Source organism: Heteronotia binoei, chromosome 10 (assembly GCF_032191835.1).
Source record: "Heteronotia binoei isolate CCM8104 ecotype False Entrance Well chromosome 10, APGP_CSIRO_Hbin_v1, whole genome shotgun sequence".
Classification (NCBI taxonomy): domain Eukaryota; kingdom Metazoa; phylum Chordata; class Lepidosauria; order Squamata; family Gekkonidae; genus Heteronotia; species Heteronotia binoei.
Window position 1 is genome coordinate 81,626,227 of NC_083232.1, and position 22,631 is coordinate 81,648,857.

The window sequence follows — 22,631 nt, forward strand, 5'->3', positions numbered from 1 at the left end:
TGGCTGGCACTATCCATAACGGTTTTCTCTCATCTCCATATTTCTTATATTTCATCCATGTATTTAGCAAGCTGTTTCTTATATAATGGTGAGAGAAAAAGCCGTCTATCTTTTTTTTCCCCATAATACATATGGAAGGAAGCTGTTATTTCATTGATTCCAAAGGAAGATAGAGATGTTACGAACGTAAACAATTATAGACCAATTTCATTATTAAATAATGACTATAAAATATATACAAGAATCTTGGCAGAATGGTTTAAACAATATTTGATAAATTTTATACAGAAGATCAAGCGGGGTTTCCTCCCAAAAGGCAAATAAGAGACAATATCAGAACTGCTGTAAATATTGTAGAATATTATGAAAGACATCCAGAAAAGGAGGTAGCATTATTCTTTGCGGATGCAGAGAAAGCATTTGATAATTTGAATTGGGATTTTATGTTTGAAGTAATGGAGAAAATGGAGCTGGGAGAAAGCTTTATAAGAATGATAAAAGCAATATATACTGAACGTGCAAGGCTATGTATAAATGCTGATCTTACAGAAGACATGATAATTAGTAAAGGTACAAGACAAGGCTGTCCACTTTCCCCACTGTTGTTTATAATGACTCTTGAAATCTTACTGATGCAAATTCAAGAAGATAAAGAAATAGAAGGATTAAAAGTAAAAGGATTTACTTATAAATACAGAGCATTTGCAGATGATATAATGTTTATAAATGAAAACCCCATACAAGTCACACCTTTGTTGTTAGCCAAAATACAAGAATATGGGGAGTTGGCGGGACTTTGTATTAATAAAGAAAAATCAAAACTTCTATGTAAAAATATGCAAATAAATAAGCAACAAGAATTGCAGAGACTAACGGGCTGTGAAGTTACTTCTAAGGTAAAATATTTGGGTGTGGAGATAACAATGAAAAATATTGATTTGTTCAAAAATAATTATGAGAAGCTATGGCGTAAAATGGATGAAGCTATGTTAAAGTGGAGGGGAGGGATGGTGGCTCAGTGGTAGAGCATCTGCTTGGGAAGCAGAAGGTCTTAGGTTCAATCCCCGGCATCTCCAAAAAAAGGGTCCAGGCAAATAGGTGTGAAAAACCTCAGCTTGAGACCCTGGAGAGCCGCTGCCAGTCTGAGAAGACAATACTGACTTTGATGGACCAAAGGTCTGATTCAGTATAAGGTAGCTTCATATGTTCACATATGTTCAAAGTGGAATAAACTTAATTTGTCACTGTTGGGTAGAATAGCCGCAATTAAAATGAATATTCTACCAAGAATAATGTATTTGTTTCAAACTATTCCGATTGTGAAAGACAGTAAACAATTTAATAGATGGCAAAGAAAAATTTCAGAGTTTGTGTGGGCGGGGAAGAAAGCAAGAATTAAAATGAAAATTTTAACAGATGCAAAAGAGAGAGGCGGATTTCAATTACCAGACTTAAAATTATATCATTAAGCAGTTTGCTTAGTATGGATAAAAGAAGATATTGGTTTTATATTCCACCCTCCACTCCAAAGAGTCTCAGAGCGGCTCACAATCTCCTTTACTTTCCTCCCCCACAACAGACACCCTGTGAGGTGGGTGGGGCTGGATAGGGCTCTCTCAGCAGCTGCCCTTTCAAGAACAACCTTTGCCAGAGCTATGGCTGACCCAAGGCCATTCTAGCAGGTGCAAGTGGAGGAGTGGGGAATCAAACTCAGTTCTCCCAGATAAGAGTCCACATACTTAACCACTACACCAAACTGGCTCTCCAAGAATGGATAATGTTGTTAAATAAAAAACTCTTAGCGTTGGAAGGTCATGGAAATAAATTTGGCTGGCAAGCAGAATGGTAGGATTGAAGCCAAAACTATTTTTGCTCTCAACAGATCATCAGGTCAGTAAGCAAAAGATAACAACCAGCCTATGTCATTTTCAGTTTGGTGTAGTAGTTTGGAGCCAGTCTGGTGTAGTGGTTAAGAGCGGCAGGTTTGATTTCCCCACTCCTCCACATGCAGCAATCTGGGTGACCTTGGGTTAGTCACAGTTCTCACAGAGCTTTCAAGAGCAGTTCTCTCAGAGCTCTTTCAGCCCCATTACTTTTCAAGGTGTCCGTTGTGGGGAGAGGAAGGGAAGGAGACCATAAGCAGCTCTGAGACTCTGAGTAAATCCCATTTTTCTTCTCTGAGCAACTGGCTGACCAATAATTTGACACTAGATCTGAAGGCAATATTGGCATGTCTCTTCCAGGTCACTCCAGAAACATTGAAAGATCTAGGCCTGGAGCTCCTAGCCCTTTCAAGCCTGAGGATATCATTGGAATTCTGACACAGTGTGTTGGGTGCAACCACAAAATGGCGCCCGCTGGAGGTGGAGCAAACCATACAATGTTAGGGACTGAGGTTATGCATAACACTTATAATAACTCTTCAACATTTCAGGCAGAATCTGTTTTACAGGATGCCTTTCTGAATTAACCTAATGCTTGCCCTGACCTAGATAGCTCAGGCAAGCCCAATCTCGTGAGATTGCAGAAGCTAAACAGGGCCGACCCTGGCAAGTACTTGGATGGGAGACCTCCAAGGAATACCAGGGTCAGGACACAGAGGCAGGCAAGCATGCCACTCCTCTGATATGTCCTACTAGGGCTCCATGGGCAAAAATATCTTCCACCTCATGGAAACACTCTGCTGGATCTAAACTATGGTCTGCATAGAAATCAAGGCCAAGCTTTGTGGCAAAACATAATAAAGACTGGCAGGAAGAGGTGAACGGTAGAAATTGGATTCTAAAATAGCAAATCCACCACATGTTCCACTCGGAAGAAGCACCTCCACAGGTTAGAAACCTTGCAACTTTTAAACAACTATCCAGCTCCGATAAATTATAGCAGCTTTATCCATTCTCCAGCTCTTTCACAGGGGGAAAAAACAGAAAGAGGCATAAAACGCAGCTTCTGGGGAAAGGGAGGAAAAAATCACTCAGGGAACCAGCAGTATATTCGCTTCTTAGGAGCCAATCCTTTCCAAATCCCCCCAATACTTTTAAAAGGTTGTTGGGATTTAGAAAACGCACGTCTATCTAATAAGCCTCTTCTCTGTTAAAAGACTATGCTGTGCCCAACTCTTTATCTCGGCCGGCTTCTACAACCAGGAACGCACCAAAGGGTAATAGGCCCACGCAGGGAGATTCTTTTGAAGAGCCCATTGTTCAGCTACACCGTGCAGTGACAACACTTAGGTCTATGACCAAGGTGACAAGGCGGCTAAACTCACCACCAACATATAATGGGGATCTGTGTTGACCCACACAAGTGCCTTCTGCCATGAAATCCTTAAAATATTTCCATCACTGGGTAAGATAAGCATCGGTCAAAAAAGCAAGAAAATCTAAACAAAGCCGGATTACGCTAGGAAGCCAGAAGTAAACCAGGTGGCCTACAGCTGTCTTATATAATTGGACTCTTTAGTTTGTGTGTATAAAAGAAAATGGCTCCAAGGGAACATGAAAGAAGGTATTTGAAGAGGAGGAGGAGACGGGGACGAAGGAGAAGGAGGAGAGAATTCTGTGAAAACTGTGACTGGCCAAGGTCACCCCCCAGGTGAAGAAGAAGATGATTTGCAAATTTATACCCCACCCTTCCCTCTGAATCAGAGACTCAGAGCAGCTTACAATCTCCTATATCTTCTCCCCCCACAACAGGCACCCTGTGAGGTGGGTGGGGCTGAGAGGGCACTCACAGCAGCTGCCTTTTCAAGAACAACTCCTGCGATAGCTATGGCTAAGCCAAGGCCATGCCAGCAGCCGCAGGTGGAGGAGTGGGGAATCAAACCGGTTCTCCCAGATAAGAGTCCGCACATTTAACCACTACACCAAACTGGCTGTCAATATTGGGAGGAGGGGGTAAAAAATCAAACCTCCAGATTATAGTTTGCCACTCTTAACCACTATACCACACTGGGTCTTGGTAAAACAAAACAATATATTGTATCTGTCAGTGCATATAGAATACAACTAGGTAGTTTTGGCTAGCTAGTTCAGGACCTCTAGAAACCTCTAGTGTCTACCACGCTGTCTGGAAACTTCATCAAGCGCAAAATACGGCAACCAGACTACTACCAGGGAGTGGATATAAGCAGGCCTCGGATTCAGTGGAAGCTCACAGGAGAGCAGCTCCTGAACCTTTCTGAGAGTTCCACCTCCTCCTTCTGAGAGTTCCACCTCCTTATCCATTAAATAGTATGTGTAGCTGCATAACAATCCCTGGATGAGCTCCACCACTTATTTTTCTACAAAATGACCCCTGGATATAGGCATAGTATCACCTGCAGCGTTAGACATGAGTGGCAATCAGAGACATGGCTTTCCCCTGAGATTCACCTGGTCTCCACCTACCCTTTTTAGGTGCTATGCCAAAGCATCCATTCCCTGTCACCAAGCTTTAACTGAGGTGTTGGATCTCCTTACATTGTGATGCTTTAGAACTGTGCTTATAGTCAGCTTCTAGCCTGGAAATCATATTATGAGGATCACTGTAAATCGCTAAGTATTTTGTGCTGTTTCTTTCCCCCTGTTTGGTTTTTTTTTTTTTAACAGCTGAGATTTTAATCTTGGGTTAATTTTAACAATTTTATCACATTTTTATATTTAAATTTTATGTTGTTATATTTTATTTTGTAACCTGCCCTGAACAGGTGCTTTGGAGAAGCAGCATATCAATCTATATTCCCCGGCATCCTGTTGTTCAGGAAACTGTATCCTATGACCAGCTACTAGCCCTGGCCTACGAGCAAAGAAATATCGGGGGGGACAGTATTCCAATGCTACCCCCTCCCAGTACCCAATATGCTATGTACAGATGTTGTACAGGAAAATGTTCAGCACCACCACAGCTTCATTTGTCCATGCAGGGCCTTCTGGGGGGTTGCCCCCTATAATTGGGCAAGATCAACAACTATCCATATATATGCATTCTCTACTGAGGCCACCACCTTGTGTAACGGCCTGCCTGAGGGAGTCAGGAAAGTTCCCACGTTACCGTCTTACTGTAAATTATGTGAAATAGAATGCTTCAGGAGTGCATTTCTGTAAAGGCAATAAGTGGCATACTACAATGGAATGTTTGCTGTACATATCACCCTACTCTCACTGCACTGTCTTCTACTTGCATTAATACCATTTCTGCATTGTTTTAGATATCATGTCTAATACTTTACTTTTTTCAAATTGTTGTAATCCTAGTCTGTTTATGTTGCTTATTAGATGTCACATACTATTAATTGGATCGATTTAGTCCTCTACCTTGGCTCTTGGTGAGAAAAGTGGACTACAAATAAACCAAATTCCATTCTTTATTAGTGCTCGCAGACCAGGTCATAAGCAAAACAGAGAAGGAAATATAATAATATACAGGCAACATGGGAATACAATAAATAGAGAATTACAAATGAAAGATTTAAATTTGATTAAGGTTTATATTACGAGATAATGCCATTAAATGCCATAGACAAAAATTTTGCAACAGTAAAGGTCGCACTTGGCTCAGTATCTGCTAATAGCTTAGCTACACTCTTTTGCTAAATTCAAGGAAGCAGCTCCCATATTTGCATCCCCAACACACAGAGGATGGCTGGGAATTCATGTACCATCACAACCTCAGTACTGCAGACTACATGTACATAAATATGCATTTCTAGGATAGGACAATCATGCCTAAATGCCATTTATAAATCCATCTATTACAAACTTGACTGCTTCATTTTGATGGCTGAGGACTTGAGTTGAACATAACTTAAGACATGCTGGATTCATTGGGTCTTAGTTATTAAACTTTTTTGAACTGTGCCCACAGGGTGAAATATCTAGTATGTTGTATTTTTAAAAAGCATGTAAACATTCCACTTTGTGGCCTAGTTGGCATTCCACTGGTTTGTCTTCTTTGCTACCCACAGTGACAACTGAAATGATGCAGTTAGAGTAGTCAACAGAAAAATTTACACAGCCTGTCAAAGCATGTGAAAAGCTGAAGACTAACGTATATACGAAAGTACAATCTGAAGTAAAATCTTTCTTATCTAAATCAATACAAGAAGGCTTTCTCATTTTGATTATTTCGCTGACAGCAATTAGCTACGGTTTATGTTCTCCAGAATAATAGCACTGATAGGGTCATTAAAACGTTTTCTGTTGAACGTAAAACTGTGCTGAAGCCGCCTATAAAGCACGGAAGACGTCAAAAGGGTGGGGGGCATGTAGCAAAATTGTGCCAAAGGAGGAACTGAGTGTTGGCTGATGTGGGTTGAGTGTGACATTGAGGAGCTAAGCAAGTCTTAAAAAGTGTGAGATGTTTAACATATAATCTCATCAAGGACTGAAGCAGCAGATTTCTTATAGCTCAAAAACAATCTGTTGAAAAACTAGGACTACGTAACATGTCTGAGGCATGACAAGTTGTTGGCCACTTTTGTTCACCAATCAGGGCTGCCAACTTCCAGGTGGCACCGGGAGATCTCTGGCTATTATAATTGATTTCCAGATGACCAAGATCATTTCCCTAAGAGAAATGGCTGTTTTGGAGGGTAGACTCTGGCATTATATACCAAAGTAGGGTTGCCAATCCCAAGGTAGGGGCAGGGGATCCCCTGGTTTGGAGGCCTTCCCCCCACTTCAGGGTTATCAGAAAGCAGAGTGGGGGGAGGGAAATGTCTGCTGGCACTTCGTTATTATTCCCTATGGAGAGCAATTCTCATAAGGTATAAAGGAGAATTGATATGCAGGTATCTGGGGCTCTAGGGGCCCTCTTTTTTGAGGTAGAGGCACTGAATTTGCAACAAGGCATCCAGTGCCTCTCCCCAAAATACCCTCCAAGTTTCAAAAAAATTGGACCAGGAGGACCAATTCTATGAGCCCCCAAAGAAGCTGCCTCTATCCTTCATTATTTCCAATGGAGGGAGGGCATTTAAAAAGTGTGCAATCCCTTTAAATGTGATGGCCAGAACTCCCTTTGGAGTTCAGTGATGCTTGTCACATCCTTGCTCCTGGCTCCACCCCCGAAGTCCACAGATATTTCTTGAATTGGATCTGGCAACCCTATACCAAAGTCTCCCCTCTTCTCAAACCATGCCCTCCTCTGATTCCATTCCCCAAATCTCCACATAGTTCCCAACCCAGGCTTGTAACACTATCACAGATAGCTCTAAAAAGTGGGGTTGCCAAGTCCAGTTCAAGAAATATCTGGGGACTTTGGGGATGAAGCCAGGAGCAAGGTTGTGACAAGCCCAACTGAACTTCAAAGGGAGTTCTGGCCATCACATTTAAAGGGACCACACACCTTTTAAATGCCTTCCCTCCATTGGAAACAATGGATAGGGGCACCTTCTTTTGGGGCTCATAGAACTGGACCCCCTGGTCCAATCTCTTTGAAACTTGGAGGGTATTTTGGGGAGAGGCACTGGATGCTATGTGGAAAATGTGGTGCATCTATCTCAAAAAAGCCCCTCCCCAAGCCCCAGATATCCACAGATCAATTCTCCATTATACCCTATGGGAATCGGTCTCCATAGGGAATAATGGCGTGCCCAGCAGACATCCCCCCCCCCTTTCTGATGACCCTGAAGTGGAGGGAGGGCCTCCAAACAGAGGGAATCCCCAGCCCACACCTGGAGATTGGTAACCCTATCAAAAGAGAGATACGGATAGCTCAGCCACCCTGAGTCCACTTCTGGAGTGGGCGGGATATAAATCGAAGGTAAATAAAATAAATAAATAAAAAGAGAGACATACCTCATGAAGTATATGTCTGTTTGCCTTGAATTTACATATTCAGAAACTCTGCACCTGTCCTAGCCTCAAGATACTAGAATAAGTCAGGTAGAGTCCTATCTGACTCTGGTCTGGTCTGGCTGAGTACCTTCAACAAGAGTACTGATGCATGCTATACCCACCATAACTTCTGAACAGTTTCCAGGGGCAGCCCCATGTTTCACATGCCTTCACCCTAGGGTTGCCAACATCTAGGTGAAGGCCTGAGATTTCCCAGAATGACAACTGATCTCGAGGTGACAGAGAACAGTTCTCCTGGAGAAAATGGCTGCTTTGGAGGGTGGATTCCATGGCATTATATCCTGCTGAGATCCCTCCCCTTCCCACCTCAAACCCCACCCTCCCCAGACGCCATCTCCAAATCACCTGCACTTTCCTAATCCAAAATCACCAACTCTACCTCATTCTTTGGTTCTAAAACTTCCCAAAGGAAGCTGACTGTCTACTGTCAGAAACAGAACACTGGGGCAGATGAACCAGTGACCTGGTCCAGTAGGGCTCTTTTTACACTCTTAAATGCTTAGATGTTTATAGTGCCCTAAAAAATACCCTTGAGTTTTCAAGCTTTCAAAAAGGCAACCCGGTTACTTTGACTTTTTCTGCCATTCTGATTAAACAATTTTTTTCCTAGTTCCCAACACTATCAAATATTTAAAAAATAAAGTCACAGCCTGGAAGGACTGTAGAAACACATGTTAAAAATTTCTGTGGCAAAGGGGTGGGTCTTCAATATTTCATGCTGCATTTAAAAAAAAAAAAAATCACCCGTTCATGGGTGGCCTGGAAAGAGTTACATGCTAAGAGGATTTCAATTTCTTGCTACCCAAAGAATGGTTTAAAACATAAGATATTTAAATTTGTTTTCCACATGAGTAAACTATTAAATATTAAAAAACTAACCCTGCTTATGAAGCAGTTGACGTTTCCTCCTCTTGAAGCAAAGTGCAAAAATCTTTTGGCATCAGCCAGTTCTTGTTACTGTACTTGCTCTAAATATATATTTATTAAAACACCTGGCAAGTTCCCGGTCTCTAAAAGCGTCTTTGATTTGTTACTTAGCTAAATATGTTTGTACAGCTCTCGTATCTACGACTCTTTAATCTACACAGATGTCAGCTGAGGCAATAATTATATTAATAAATTGTAGACAGTCTTTGAGGAAAAGAAGAGAGGCATTTGGAATTAATATGTTGTAAATCGCCTGCGCATCCTTCCTTTGTCAGTGGAGTTAGCAGGCTTTTCTTCCCGGTTGCCTTTAAGTCATAATTTTCAACTCATTTGACACATTTCATCTCACTCAAAGCACTGAACCCTAATACAAGAGGAACGCCAGTTTGTCAAATGCTCGGAATCTGAGAACAGATATCAGTTAATCTTAAGCAGGTGTCACTGATAAAGAGGGAGCTGTGCTGGAGGAAGAGGAGCGAAAAGCAAGAAAATCTGAATAATCAGTAGTTAATTAAGAATGCAGCAAAAATGCCCCAAGTTTTGAGTCCAAATCCAAATCAGGCTGCCACACTTTATTCTTGAAGAAGCTTAGGTAAAGGTGTTTTGTTGTTGGACAGAATTGTGCTCTTCTGTATCCTGTGCCTGCTTACTTTTACAAAGAAGCTCTTTTCAGACGTTACAATTTTGGCTCTGCAACCATGTGTATCAGGAGAGTTCACTGTATGTGATCCTCTTGATATGTGCAGTCACTGTTATGTGTAAACAGGATGATACCCAGATTTTCCAGGTTTGGTACATGCAACTGGAAACCCATAAATGAGCAAACAAACCCAAAGTCACGTGTTCTAAAGCTGGAAAATACATGCATTGCATTGCCCTGTTCACACAAAATGGCAAATTTATACCCTGCCCTTTGCTCTGAATCTCACAGAGTGGCTTTCAATCTCCTTTACCTTCCTCCCCTGCAACAGGCACCCTTTGAGGTGGGTGGGGCTGAGAAAGCTCTCACAGAAGCTGCCCTTTTAAGGACAGCTCTGCGAGAGCTATGGCTGACCTGAGGCCATTCCAGCAGCTGCAAATGGAGGAGTGGGGAATCAAACCTGGTTCTCCTAGATAAGAGTCCGCGCACTTAACCATAGATAGCACACACCCCTAGTATGCAAGGCAGCAGTGCCAAAAATTGGAATACCCAAAAATGATTTGTTTGGAAAATGAAACTGATGCTCGCTTGCACAAGGGACCAGATTCAACCCGTGCCATTTCCAAGTAAAGGGCCTTAGACAGTGGATCTCGTAAAGACCTGCACCAGAGTCCGTGAAGAGCCAAGGCATGTGCTATGGATAACTTATGGAAGCTGCTGAACCAGCCGATAGGGGTAGCCACCTTCCCCCCCATCACCCTTGATCAGGCTGAATGTGAGAAAAATTGGCAGGGGTGTACATTTGAAAACAACCACTACTTTTTGTAAAACTGCAATTAAGGGGCGGAGAAGGGAAAAGAAAATAAACAACGAACAGCACTAATCTATTTGCAAATAGTTACATATGTCCTGATCGAGGGTTCTCATGCACATTTGTGGGGTCTGCCGTGTTTACGTAAATGTCACCCCCATCTTTAAAAAAGGTTCCAGAGGAGATCCGGGAAACTACAGGCCAGTCAGTCTGACTTCAATACCGGGAAAGTTGGTAGAAACCATTATCAAGGACAGAATGAGTAGGCACATTGATGAACACGGGTTATTGAGGAAGACCTATTGAGGAAGACTCAGCATGGGTTCTGCAAGGGAAGATCTTGCCTCACTAACCTGTTGCATTTCTTTGAGGGGGTGCATTTCTTTGAGGGGGTGAACAAACATGTGGACAAAGGAGACCCGATAGATGTTGTTTACCTTGACTTCCAGAAAGCTTTTGATAAAGTTCCTCATCAAAGGCTCCTTAGAAAGCTTGAGAATCATGGAGTAAAAGGACAGGTCCTCTTGTGGATCAAAAACTGGCTGAGTAATAGGAAGCAGAGAGTGAGTATAAATGGGCAGTCTTCGCAGTGGAGGACGGTAAGCAGTGGGGTGCCGCAGGGCTCGGTACTCGGTCCCATGCTTTTTAACTTGTTCATAAATGATTTAGAGTTCGGAGTGAGCAGTGAAGTGGCCAAGTTTGCGGATGACACTAAATTGTTCAGGGTGGTGAGAACCAGAGAGGATTGTGAGGAACTCCAAAGGGATCTGTTGAGGCTGGGTGAGTGGGCGTCAACGTGGCAGATGCGGTTCAATGTGGCCAAGTGCAAAGTAATGCACATTGGGGCTAAGAATCCCAGCTACAAATACAAGTTGATGGGGTGTGAACTGGCAGAGACTGATCAAGAGAGAGATCTTGGGGTCATGATAGATAACTCACTGAAAGTGTCAAGACAGTGTGTGTTTGCAATAAAAAAGGCCAATGCCATGCTGGGAATTATTAGGAAGGGAATTGAAAACAAATCAGCCAGTATCATAATGCCCCTGTATAAATCGATGGTGCGGTCTCATTTGGAGTACTATGTGCAGTTCTGGTCGCCGCACCTCAAAAAGGATATTATAGCTTTAGAGAAGGTGCAGAGAAGGGCAACTAGAATGATTAAAGGGCTGGAGCACTTTCCCTATGAAGAAAGGTTGAAACGCTTGGGACTCTTTAGCTTGGAGAAACGTCGACTGCGGGGTGACATGATAGAGGTTTACAAGATAATGCATGGAATGGAGAAAGTAGAGAAAGAAGTACTTTTCTCCCTTTCTCACAATACAAGAACTCGTGGGCATTCGATGAAATTGCTGAGCAGACAGGTTAAGACGGATAAAAGGAAGTACTTCTTCACCCAAAGGGTGATTAACATGTGGAATTCACTGCCACAGGAGGTGGTGGCGGCCACAAGTATAGCCACCTTCAAGAGGGGTTTAGATAAAAATATGGAGCACAGGTCCATCAGTGGCTATTAGCCACAGTGTATGGAGCACAGGTCCACCAGTGGCTATTAGCCACAGTGTATGTGTGTATATAACATTTTTTGCCACTGTGTGACACAGAGTGTTGGACTTGATGGGCCGTTGGCCTGATCCAACATGGCTTCTCTTATGTTCTCTTATGTTCTTATGTACGTACTTTCATGTTGACAAGGGCTGGCCCGCAGACTTCCTAGACCTCTATGTCTTCCCATGAATTCCGTGGAGCTTATTACAGCCAAGGGTCACTTCATCTACATTAAAAGAACTGGAATGCCATCAAAATGACTTACACTAAGATCTAGTAAGGTCACTGTCAATCTGACCACAACAATATATAAAATTTCCTTCCAATGGTTGTTCCTAGCTGTGGGTTGGAGGGGGGGAGGGAGGCCCCGAATGCGTAATTAGATTTTTTAAATTAAAAAAAAGATATAACCTTTTGCCTTTTACACAAAAAGAGTGCTGTGTCAGCACCAGAACATATGTTCCATTGTGCAGGCACATCAACACTTCGAGATGGATGCTTTGACAAGTGTAGAGATGGTCTAAAAAACACGCACAAAACAAAAAACCCCTGCACACTAATAAAAAAACCCTGTGCGCTAATAAGAGATAATGCTAGATATGCTCTGCGTATATATTTCTCTTCAACAGCAAATACATACAATCAAGTCATGTAGAAAAAGTGTATTTTATGCTTCAGAATATGACTTTGAATAAATTCTCCACTGTACTTTCTCTAAGCTTCCAGGAAAGCACAATAATAATAATAAAAAAAATCTTCCTCTTCTCCTTCAATCAATACAATCCCTTAAGAGACCAAGCTTCAGGACATACACATAAAATATTAGCTTTATATATTTGCAGTAGATAAACTGCAAGTAGCAAGGCAATCAATCAATTTTCAATTACTTTTGGCATCTCAATATGATGGGTTACACACACTAATAACCAACGGTAGTCAAGCTGGTGAGTTCTCATGCCCAATAGAGATGCAGAAGATCCAAAGTATGTAGATGAGTACAATTATGAGTGTATTCATGGCTTTTCCCCATTCTGCAGTTGGATACAATACCACATGCCAAGCAGCATCTGTACCAGTCACTTGCCTAGAACAGCTGTTCCGAGTTTCTGATATTGGATGGGCATTTCAGACACAGCTAAAATCTACACCTGTCATTTGTGGTGCAATTCACAAGGAACTGAAACTGGAGAAAGAGAGGAAGTGGGGAATTTACCTGATAATTTAAACAACCCCTCTCATCTCACCAGCCAAGCTGTCCAGTGGAGAAGACAATCAACTTTGCCACCAAAGATTTTCCCCAAAAATAGAATCTCCGGTGCTCTCATCCCATTTCATGTAAACCATCCAAACATGAGAGACAGTTTGGTGTAGTGGTTAAGTGCGCAGATTCTTATCTGGGAGAACCAGGTTTGATTCCCAACTCCTCCACTTGCAGCTGCTGGAATGGCCTTGGGTCAGTCATGGCTCTCACAGAGCTGTCCTTGAAAGGTCTCTCAACCCTAGCTACCTCACAGGGTGTCTGTTGTGGTGGAGGAAGATAGAGGAAATTGTGAATTGCTCTGGGACTCTGAGATTCAGAGTGAAGGGCGGGATATAAATCCAATATCATCATCTTCTTCTTTAGAGCAGGGTAAGGATGCAGTTTGAGAACCAACAGTGGCACATCAGACCATTTTGCTCAGCACCAAGGGCCATATCTCTACCCAAGCAAACAGGACATTGGCAGCATGACTGAGGCCAGCAGGGTGGAAGAAGACAACAGGATCAGATTATGCCCATCATTGCCTACCAGACTTATAAAGCTACCAGCTAAGTCTGAGAAAAATCCTGGAGAGGCTGGCATCCCTGCTAGGGCTTGGCTTGCTCCAAGCATTTCTGGCCAAGAACAGCCCTTGCCCTCCATCTCACAATTTGCTGGCACACCAACATTTTCAAAGGTAAATGTTGCAATTTTTTTTTTTTTGCACTTGGAGCCAATAAAGGGTGCCTACCCTTCCTTTAGAGCACTCTGCAGTCACTGAACTGTGGCTTTGTTGTTTCTATTTCCCGGCCACATGTTCTAGTACTCCTTCTCAAAAATGATGCCCATTCACACTAATTTTTGATACTGCACCAAGCTGCAATTCATATGATTGCCAGCCTCCACATGGGACCTTGAGGTCTCCCAGAACTGCAACTGATCTCCAGTCAACAGATCAGTTCTCTAGAGAAAATGGCTGCTTTCAAGGTGGACTCTCTGGCATTACACCCCGCTGAGGTCCCTCCCCTCCCCAGGCTCTGCCCTCAAATTCCCAAGTATTTCCCAACCCCAAATTGGCTATCCTAGCAATTCAGCTGTGATTATGCACTAACACAACTTGTTGGTTTGCTTGCACATATCCTTCGCCCCTCCCACCTCCCTCGTGCATGCAATAAAATTCCAATTCTTTGAGGAATCTGTCTTTGACCATGGGTGAACTAGATTAAACTAGGTCATTTTGTGTCAAGTTCCACACGTGAAGGGAGGAGGGACGGGCTGTATTCATACATGATCAAAATTTAACTGCAGCATGACATTGTGTCTGAATACAACCACAGAGCTTTTATCTCTTAACCTGGAAAATTATGAAGAACTCAGCCATTAACCACGACAGTGGAACTAAATACTTCCAACATCAAGGGGATTATTGCAGCCACACTATAACTTTGCCACACTGTTTCACTCGGTTAATATTTGAATACAACAGTTTGCTTCTACATGCTTTGAAATATATATATATATATATATATAAAATTCATTCTCTGTGGTCACCGCTGCCTAATGATCATGACAGGCTAGTCAGAAGCAGGAAGCCTCTTCTCCTTTTGGCCAAAGGCCACTGCTACTGACAGGTTCATTATCTCACGCAGAAATTTTAGCTCTGACAGAAAATATGGAACAGACCGCCAGCGTCATGCTTTACAACTCTACAAATAACTCACTCTCATTTGGGTTTCAAAAGCTTGCTTGTTTGAGAACTTTACTACCTCCAAAAGCGTTCTTCTCTCAGAAACGTTTTTTGTAAATGAAGGCAAACCTGACTGATAGTTCTGGTTTCACAAAAAAAATGGGCAAACTCACTCCATAATGTATTCTTATCTACTCCCAAAAAAGTAAAAAACCCACACAATTATTATCAGGTGGTAGCCCTATAATTATAGTCCCCCCAGCACCCGATGCTTATGTTATGCTGTACATTACCAGCCTATATGTCGCCTATGACTTGTTGCCAATTATGTGGATCATGGCTTTTGTCAATTCTGTAATTATGAGATTATTTATCAAAGATTTCAGATTATTTAGTTTGGATGTAGTTTGTTTTGATATTTTGTAAGGTTTCTTAATGTTGTAAGCCACCCAGAGCCTGCTTGCGGGATAGGGCGGGGTATAAATTGAAAAATTAAATTAAATTAAATAGTCAAGGATTTGGCCCAAACACCTGCTATCTGCCTTAATGCTGGATAATTGGAAACACAATGACTCCCATTAAGCAAAGACACTGAGCACCATGATGTTAAGCTTTCTGAGACCAGGTCACACAAATGCACTGAGGGGCACACAGAAAAAATTGCAAGATCATGGAAGTGAGGCTGTAGTTATACTTACAATATCAAACTTCTGAGTGATGTTTCCCTGGACATCAAGTAAATAAACCTTGCCATAATGTGTTCCAAGTGCCAAAAACTGAGGAGAAAAAAGGAGAAAACATTAATCATGTAATAAAAGCAAACCCACTAGCACTAACACTGCCACCACCACCACAACCACCACCACACAATGAAGTACACAGTACATGGAGGAACACAGTTTACTGAGGAAGAATAGCATGGTTTCTGTAAAGGCAAATCCTGCCTCACCAATATTTTGAAGGTATCTGAAAGAGTCAGACACGCAGACAAGATGACAGAGTTTACATATACCCATATTTCTAAAAAGTTTTTTTTCTGGTCCCCCATCAAAGGATTCTGGGTAAACTTAGTAGTCAAGGAATAAGAGAGCAGGTCCTCTCATCCACTGAGCGAGTAAAGAATAGGATCAAAATAACCAACAGGGTTCCACAGGGACTAGTCCTATTTAATTTATACATATTTGACCCAAAATTGGGAATGAGTAACACAGTGGCCGAGATTGCATGTGACACCAAATTATTCAGGATTGTGAGAAACAAAGTAGATTGTGAGAAGCACCTAAAGGATCTCTTATAACTGGGTAAACAATCAATGCTGTGCCAACTGAGGTTCACTCTGAAGGTAAAATGCTGCCCATGGGGATGAAATTTTTAACTGTAAATACACACTGATGAAATGTGAACTAGCAGTAAAGTACAAGATTTTTGTGTATTAGATAAAATTACAGACTCCATAACTCAAAATGAATCAGATCCTTATAATTCGTCTAATGTGGCTGTTCGGTTTCCTGTATTAGAATATCTAGCTTCCAAGGAAGAATTCCCCCTCATATCTGAAGCCATTAATGCTATATATTGATTTTAATTTTTGTAATCCACAGCTTTACAAATGTAATGCTTTTTGTTATAAAAACATAAAGGGAAATGTCCTGTGTAGTTATTTATATATCAGAAGTTATGAATTATGAATAATATAGGTTGAGCTATAACTTCAAATTCTATCTAATTTGAAGTTATAGCTCAACCTAGATTATTGATAATTTTTCTTTACACATTAACAGATCAGTAACATGTTTGTTAAGAACTTGAACCAGGGCTTTTTTCGAGCAGGAACTAACAGGAACGCAGTTCCGGCTGGCTTGGTGTCAGGGGGTGTGGCCTAATATGCAAATGAATTCCTGCAGGGCTTTTTCTGCAAAAAAGCCCTGTGGGAAACAATGGTGACATCAAGGGAATGGCCTAATATGCAAATGAGTTCCTGTTGGGCCTTTTCTACAAAAAAAGCCCTGACTTGAACTATTGTATTCTAGACTCAGTTGAATTTTTGTTTGATTTCAATAAAATTGTATTTTTTTTTTTTAAAAAAGTGTGAACTAGCAGTGACTGACCAGAAAAGGGATCTTGGGACACGGGGCTTGATAAAAGTGTCAACTTGGTGTGCAGCGGCTAGGAATTAGTAGGGAGGGGATCAAAAACAAAGCAGCTGGTATTGTAATACCTTTGTATAGATCTACACTGCAGGCCCCTTTGTAATACTGTACACAGTTCTGGCTTCTGCATCTCGTAAACAAAACTATAGCAAGGCAAAGGGCAAACAAAATGATCAAGGGGTTGAAATGCTTTCCCTAAAAGGAAAGGCCAAACAATCCGGAGTTTAAAAAAGACATGACTGGAGGAGGGAACATGGTAGAGGTTTATAAAATTATGTACGAGGTGAAGAAGTGGAAAAGAAAGTGCTTTTCCTCCCTCTTCCATAATTCTAGAACTTTTGGGCACCCAATGCCCAAAAGTAGATTCAGTATTGATACATGGAAGCACTTCTTCACTGAAAGGCTTATTAACTTGTAGAATTCATTGCAAAAGGCTGTAGTAATGGCTGCCAATGTAGATAGCTTTAAAAGTGGATTAAATGACTTCCTGGAGAACAAGCCTAAAATGGAACATGTTCAGGTCCAGTAACCCCCTAGATACCAGTTCTGAGATTCAACAACAGGGGTTGGCTGCAGCTTCCATGCCCTACTTCTATGACTTGTTGGCACTGTCTAGTCCCCTTTCCCCATTGTCCTCCACAGCAACATCCCAAGCTCTTTCTCACCCTCCCCCTGGTATCCAAACTCCCTCTCCTACCTTGAACTCCCTTAAAGTCCTGGGTCTAGGGAATGCCTTTTCCCATTCGCTAATCTGGTACATAACTAGAAACAGAGAAAGCGCATTTGGGAAAGGCAAGTATCCCCAACAGAAAAGTTCCAGATTAATGGCGAGAAGCTGGCTATGCAAATCATATAGCCCATTCTGGCAATATGGCTGCCCGTTTCAGCTACAGAGACAGGCAAGGAACCAGTGTGGTCTGAAGTCCCCAGAATGTGCAGAATGCACCAAGCACATGTACTGTAAGAGTACACATGATACCCAAAATAATGCAAAGGGCTCTAGTAGCAATTCCATCAAAAACTGGGCTGGAGTGGGTGGGTGGGAATGATATCAGTAGATGAGAGAGTGTATGTATTGCTACCCTTCCCCACAGAATTTGGCAGTCTAAAGAAAATTAAAACAAGAAGTCTGATGTTGCCTGATATAAAAGAGGAAGCCCCCCTCCCCACATTTCCCTGCATTACTCAAGTGGTCAGACTCTTAAATTCTCTGTATTTCATTGCATGGGCGCATGCTTCATTGCAACCTATAATGAAATGCTCAAATTTACAGGCACTGCTAAGCGTGTCAGTCAAGCAGCACAATCTTTAAAAAATAACCTTACAGAAAGTCAAGGTTTAGAAGGATTTATCAAAATGGAATTGCTTAAAATGAAATTTTGGCTCAGGCACTTAAAATATGAAGCCACATTAAAGAGAAGTTAAAAAAAAAAGATAGGGGAGAGAGAATGAGAGAGAGAGAGAAAGAGAGAGAGAGAGGAAAAGAAGAGGTTCATTAGAAATTCATCCCCTGCAATGCCTTTCACTCCTGCAAGGTTGCCTCTTTACAGGAAGAAAAAAGTCCCCTGGGTAAAAAAATCAATACTAGTTAATAAAACATCAGGTGTGCAGACATAACTAGGTATGACCATTCTACCGCACAGGCCTGCCTGAATGCACCAGGTGCCGTGGCGATTACTCATCCCATGCAGACAGTGAGCCCAGTGAAAATATGTTTTAGCGTTGAAAGGGGGGGAAAAGAATTTATTCTGGGGGGAAATTAGTCTGAATATATGCCAGTCTTCAGCGCTCCAAATAAAGCCAAATTGTGCTAATCCCAACATACATCTCTGATACAGGCTACGACTTTATTTATGATGACTCTTTCGCAGTGTTTGGTTTTTTTAAAATACACATTCCACCTTCAGTTTTTAGCCTCGGCATTGTAAGAGGCCAATTCCAAAAAAGACGAATACACTCCAAGCTTCTAACATTATTGATCCCACTCATAAATAGTGAAGTTTGTTAGAAAACAAACAAAAAAAATGTGCTTGGTTACTTAAAACAACTCTAGTTCTCTGTGACATTATAATTACCTGGACAGTTCCAAATAGCGAGCCTATTTAGAGCAGGGTCCATTAAACTTGCCTCTTTTTTTAAAAAAAGAGCAAACATCATAATTCTGGATTAGAATGATCAGCTGTCAAATCAGCTCTCAATATGTTTTGCCATTCATTCAATGAGAATGCACAGGACCATTTTTTCTTCTCCATGAGGTGATTTCTCCTAGCAAGCCACTTGGAACTAGACTGTTGGAAGAGTCTGACTTGCAGTGGGACTTAAACCAGTAGAAGTGTGAAAAACTTTCTCTTTGTGTTGCAAAACATGTACCCAACAAGAGTCCAGCACATCCTGTTATAAAGGCCACATTAAAAGTAGAACAAGTTGCATTTATGTACTGAGGAATCAATGCACAAACTCCAAGCATATTTTTTCCCCAAAAGAAACCGAGGGAAAACACCAACATTGGTTTTTTGAGTTACACCCAGTGCCTTAAGAGTGCAAATGTGTCTTTTAAAAAAGGAAACAATGTAACTGGCACTTAACCAAAGTTCTGTAAAATGCTGGGCCCTTCTACATATCAATCCAAAACTTTGGTTGCCAGCTCCAGATCCCTGGAGGGCTCCTATCAGGCCTGAAAGTAACTCGCTGTTGTCTGCTTCCTTCTCCCTCTTTTGCTTCCTTCTGCATCACAACTTGCTTTGCCAGGCTTGCTCAACTGCACAGGAGTGACAAAGCAAAGCCTGTATTTTCTTCATTGGCTAAGCCTCTTTCCTTAGGTAGGAAGAGGGGGAAGGAGAGCTTGCTTTGTGAGGCTCTCTCAATTGCACAGCAGAGCTACTGAGCCAAGCCTTTCTTCTATTGACTGAGGCTCTTCCCCCTTCTCATCTCCTTGGAGGGAGGGAAAGAGCAAGAGCTTCCTTTGTCCAGTTCCTTTGATCACAGGGCAAAATACAAAGCATCTTTAGGCCAACTAAGTTTTATTCAAGGTATTAGCTTTTTGCCTTGCTACACAGAGAGAGAGAGACACAGAGAGAGTATTTTGTGGCTCGTTATGCCAGAGCTTTCTTGGGTGCCACTGGTTTGCCTCCCCCTTTCACTGTATTCATATGAACATATGAAGCTGCCTTATACTGAATCAGACCCTTGGTCCATCAAAGTCAGTATTGTCTTCTCAGACTGGCAGCGGCTCTCCAGGGTCTCAAGCTGAGGTTTTTCACACCTATTTGCCTGGACCCTTTTTTGGAGATGCCAGGGATTGAACCTGGGACCTTCTGCTTCCCAAGCAGATGCTCTACCACTGAGCCACCGTCTATCTTCATGCTTTCATGATCCAGTTTTTCTCAGTAGGAAAGCAATGTGAACTGGTTAGATGAGGAATAAGAACAAACCAGTGAGCCGGATTAGGCTGTGTGTGTGTGTTTGTCTGTGTCCTTTATAAAGTTTATATCTCCCCTACCTGACATTACATTTTATGACACACATGGCCCAGCCCAATAAGGTCACATTTATGTCAGATTCATAATAAATAAAACACCCCTGCTCTAAAGGGTCCCTCAAATTAGCCACATGTTAATCTGTTGGCCTCAAAAATTGTAAGTGGCCCAAGGCCTCTCATGGCTCTACTCAGAAAAGGCAGAGGGAAATCAATGATCTGCCATTTCATGATTTCTTTAGGTGTGGCAGAAGGCTTCTGTAGGATATTTGTAAGAAGCTAATCGGAGCATCTATCTCTCAGATGATCTTGAAAGTTCCCATGTTTTCAAAGCTTCAGGGCTTCCCTGAACTTGAACCTGGTAAAAGCAAGCCTGGCGACCAAACTACTTCCTGGAGACTTAAAAGCAGCTCTTAACTACAGCTCCCAGAGGGTTTCATCTAAAATCTGTTTAACTTTCACCTGTGCTGAATGGACAAAAAGAAATCTCTCCTGTTGACAATGCAAATTTCAGCACTAAAACAGAAACGCACAAAAATTTTGGATCAGCCATAGTTGTTTTTTTTTAAGAATATCACCAAAAGGCTACCAGAGATAAGATGCAAAGCAGATGTTATATTTGGGAGTTTAACTGCAGAAATTACTGCTTGAATGAGGAGTCCACATACATAATATTAAGGCCTGAGGAGACTACAGCAAATACTTTGGGGGGGGGGACTTTCACTGCTTCTTTGAAAACTACTCAGGGAAGTAACTGTTGCAGTCCTCAGGGAGCAGATCCTTTGGCCTTCCTCTGTTTACATGAGAAGTACTATTTGTTCTGGTAAAGCTGCTAATAAAATGCATCTGTTCTCAGTTAAAACAGGTGGGAAAAAATGAAGCACTAAGGTATTATCAGTGGAGCCTCCAAGCAGCTGTGTTGGTCCAAAAAAATCCTGAAACAACATGTGCTACACCTTTTGTTAAGCCAAACCAAAATGACACAAAATACCAGAGAGCAGGCTGGATGTTACAACACCACGCACAGGATATTTCAGGCCATGATATGAAAGCCATTTAGTCCACCCCTGTTGGGGAGTGATGCAGACTTAGGAAGTACTGAGGTGCAAGGAGAAATTGGTATCAATCAGGTACCTTTAGCCTTGTGAGAAGAAGTGGGTAAGAACAACGACAGCCTCCACTGAGACTATAAAAACCAGTGGTTAACTAAAGAGATTTAGCTGACTTCTGACCCTGGGGACAATACAGATATTATCTATTCCGTATTATGAAAATCCTTAACAGCTTTATATTCTTTATTTTAAATTGAAATAACTGTTAAAATAGCCTCTCTCTCTCTTTTTAAAGTGACTTCTCTAGGAGTATGCCTGACCCTCAAACAACAGTTAATAAAGTAGTTTCCAAACATAGGCTGGCTTAAGCACAAGGACTAAATGCAAATAATTCAGCCCAGCGTGAGGCCATTCCAAGTCCAAAATTGAGGTCATGTTTATTCATCAAGCCCTTGACAAAAATGTCAAAGAGAAAAAGTGATTGGATAATAGATAGTTGTAGGAAATTGCCAAGTAAATCTGAATCAAAATGCCATACTTCTCCTCCACTTCTTAAGAAAGTGGCAGTGAATTTACAAACACACGCAAAACTAGGGGTAATTTCAGGCTGCATGAAAAGCACCCACAGTAGCTACAATCCAGTTCATGCACTTCTGAAAAAGAATCTTCTTTCCTTATACTTACCACAAAGCAAATTCTGGGCAGCATATCTACAGACTTTATTCAAAGATGTCATTACTACAAATATCAGGGGTTGATCCCATAGATCTGTTGAGCTAATGGATGTGCTTTACTCCAGTGGAAGTAGCCTTCCATTGACTTCAGACTTGCTTTGGTCAAAAGCACAAGTACGTATTTGACTAAACAAATTCACTGTGTGCAGATGCATTTTTTTAAAAAACCCATCCCTTACCTTCTCATGAACTGTCATGCAACTGGCTACATCCTTTTGGAGAATTTCTGTAACCCCATTAGAAAGCCTTTCATACTTCAGTTTGGGCTCTGCTTCACTGTCATCCTCCTGTATTATTGAAAAATCACAAGGAAAAAGAGAAATAGTCATTCTTCTCAGGTTGACTTAAAACAGCACAGGCTGGTACCACCCCTAGAACTACAGAGCAGAGAGTCCTCTATGAACTCTCTGTAACTGTCGCTAACCAATGAAACTTAAAATACCCATAGTGCCACTGTTCCAGTTACCAGCACCCAAATGCTAGGTGTAAACACGTGAAAAAGTGCTACTCTGGCATAAGAGGTAAATATTAATTT

General features: G+C 41.7%; 1 protein-coding gene across 1 annotated transcript in view; it reads right to left on the reverse strand.

Moving 5' to 3' along the window:
- The window catches only part of VPS41 (VPS41 subunit of HOPS complex), a 169,887-nt gene that overhangs the window by 117,905 nt on the left and 29,351 nt on the right, over positions 1–22,631 (reverse strand). Inside the window, exons 3-4 of the mRNA XM_060247653.1 lie at positions 22,276–22,383; positions 15,384–15,461 (exon numbers count right to left, since the gene is read on the reverse strand). Of these exons, the coding sequence (XP_060103636.1) occupies positions 15,384–15,461; positions 22,276–22,383 (186 nt within the window). The remainder of the gene's footprint in view (positions 1–15,383; positions 15,462–22,275; positions 22,384–22,631) is intronic.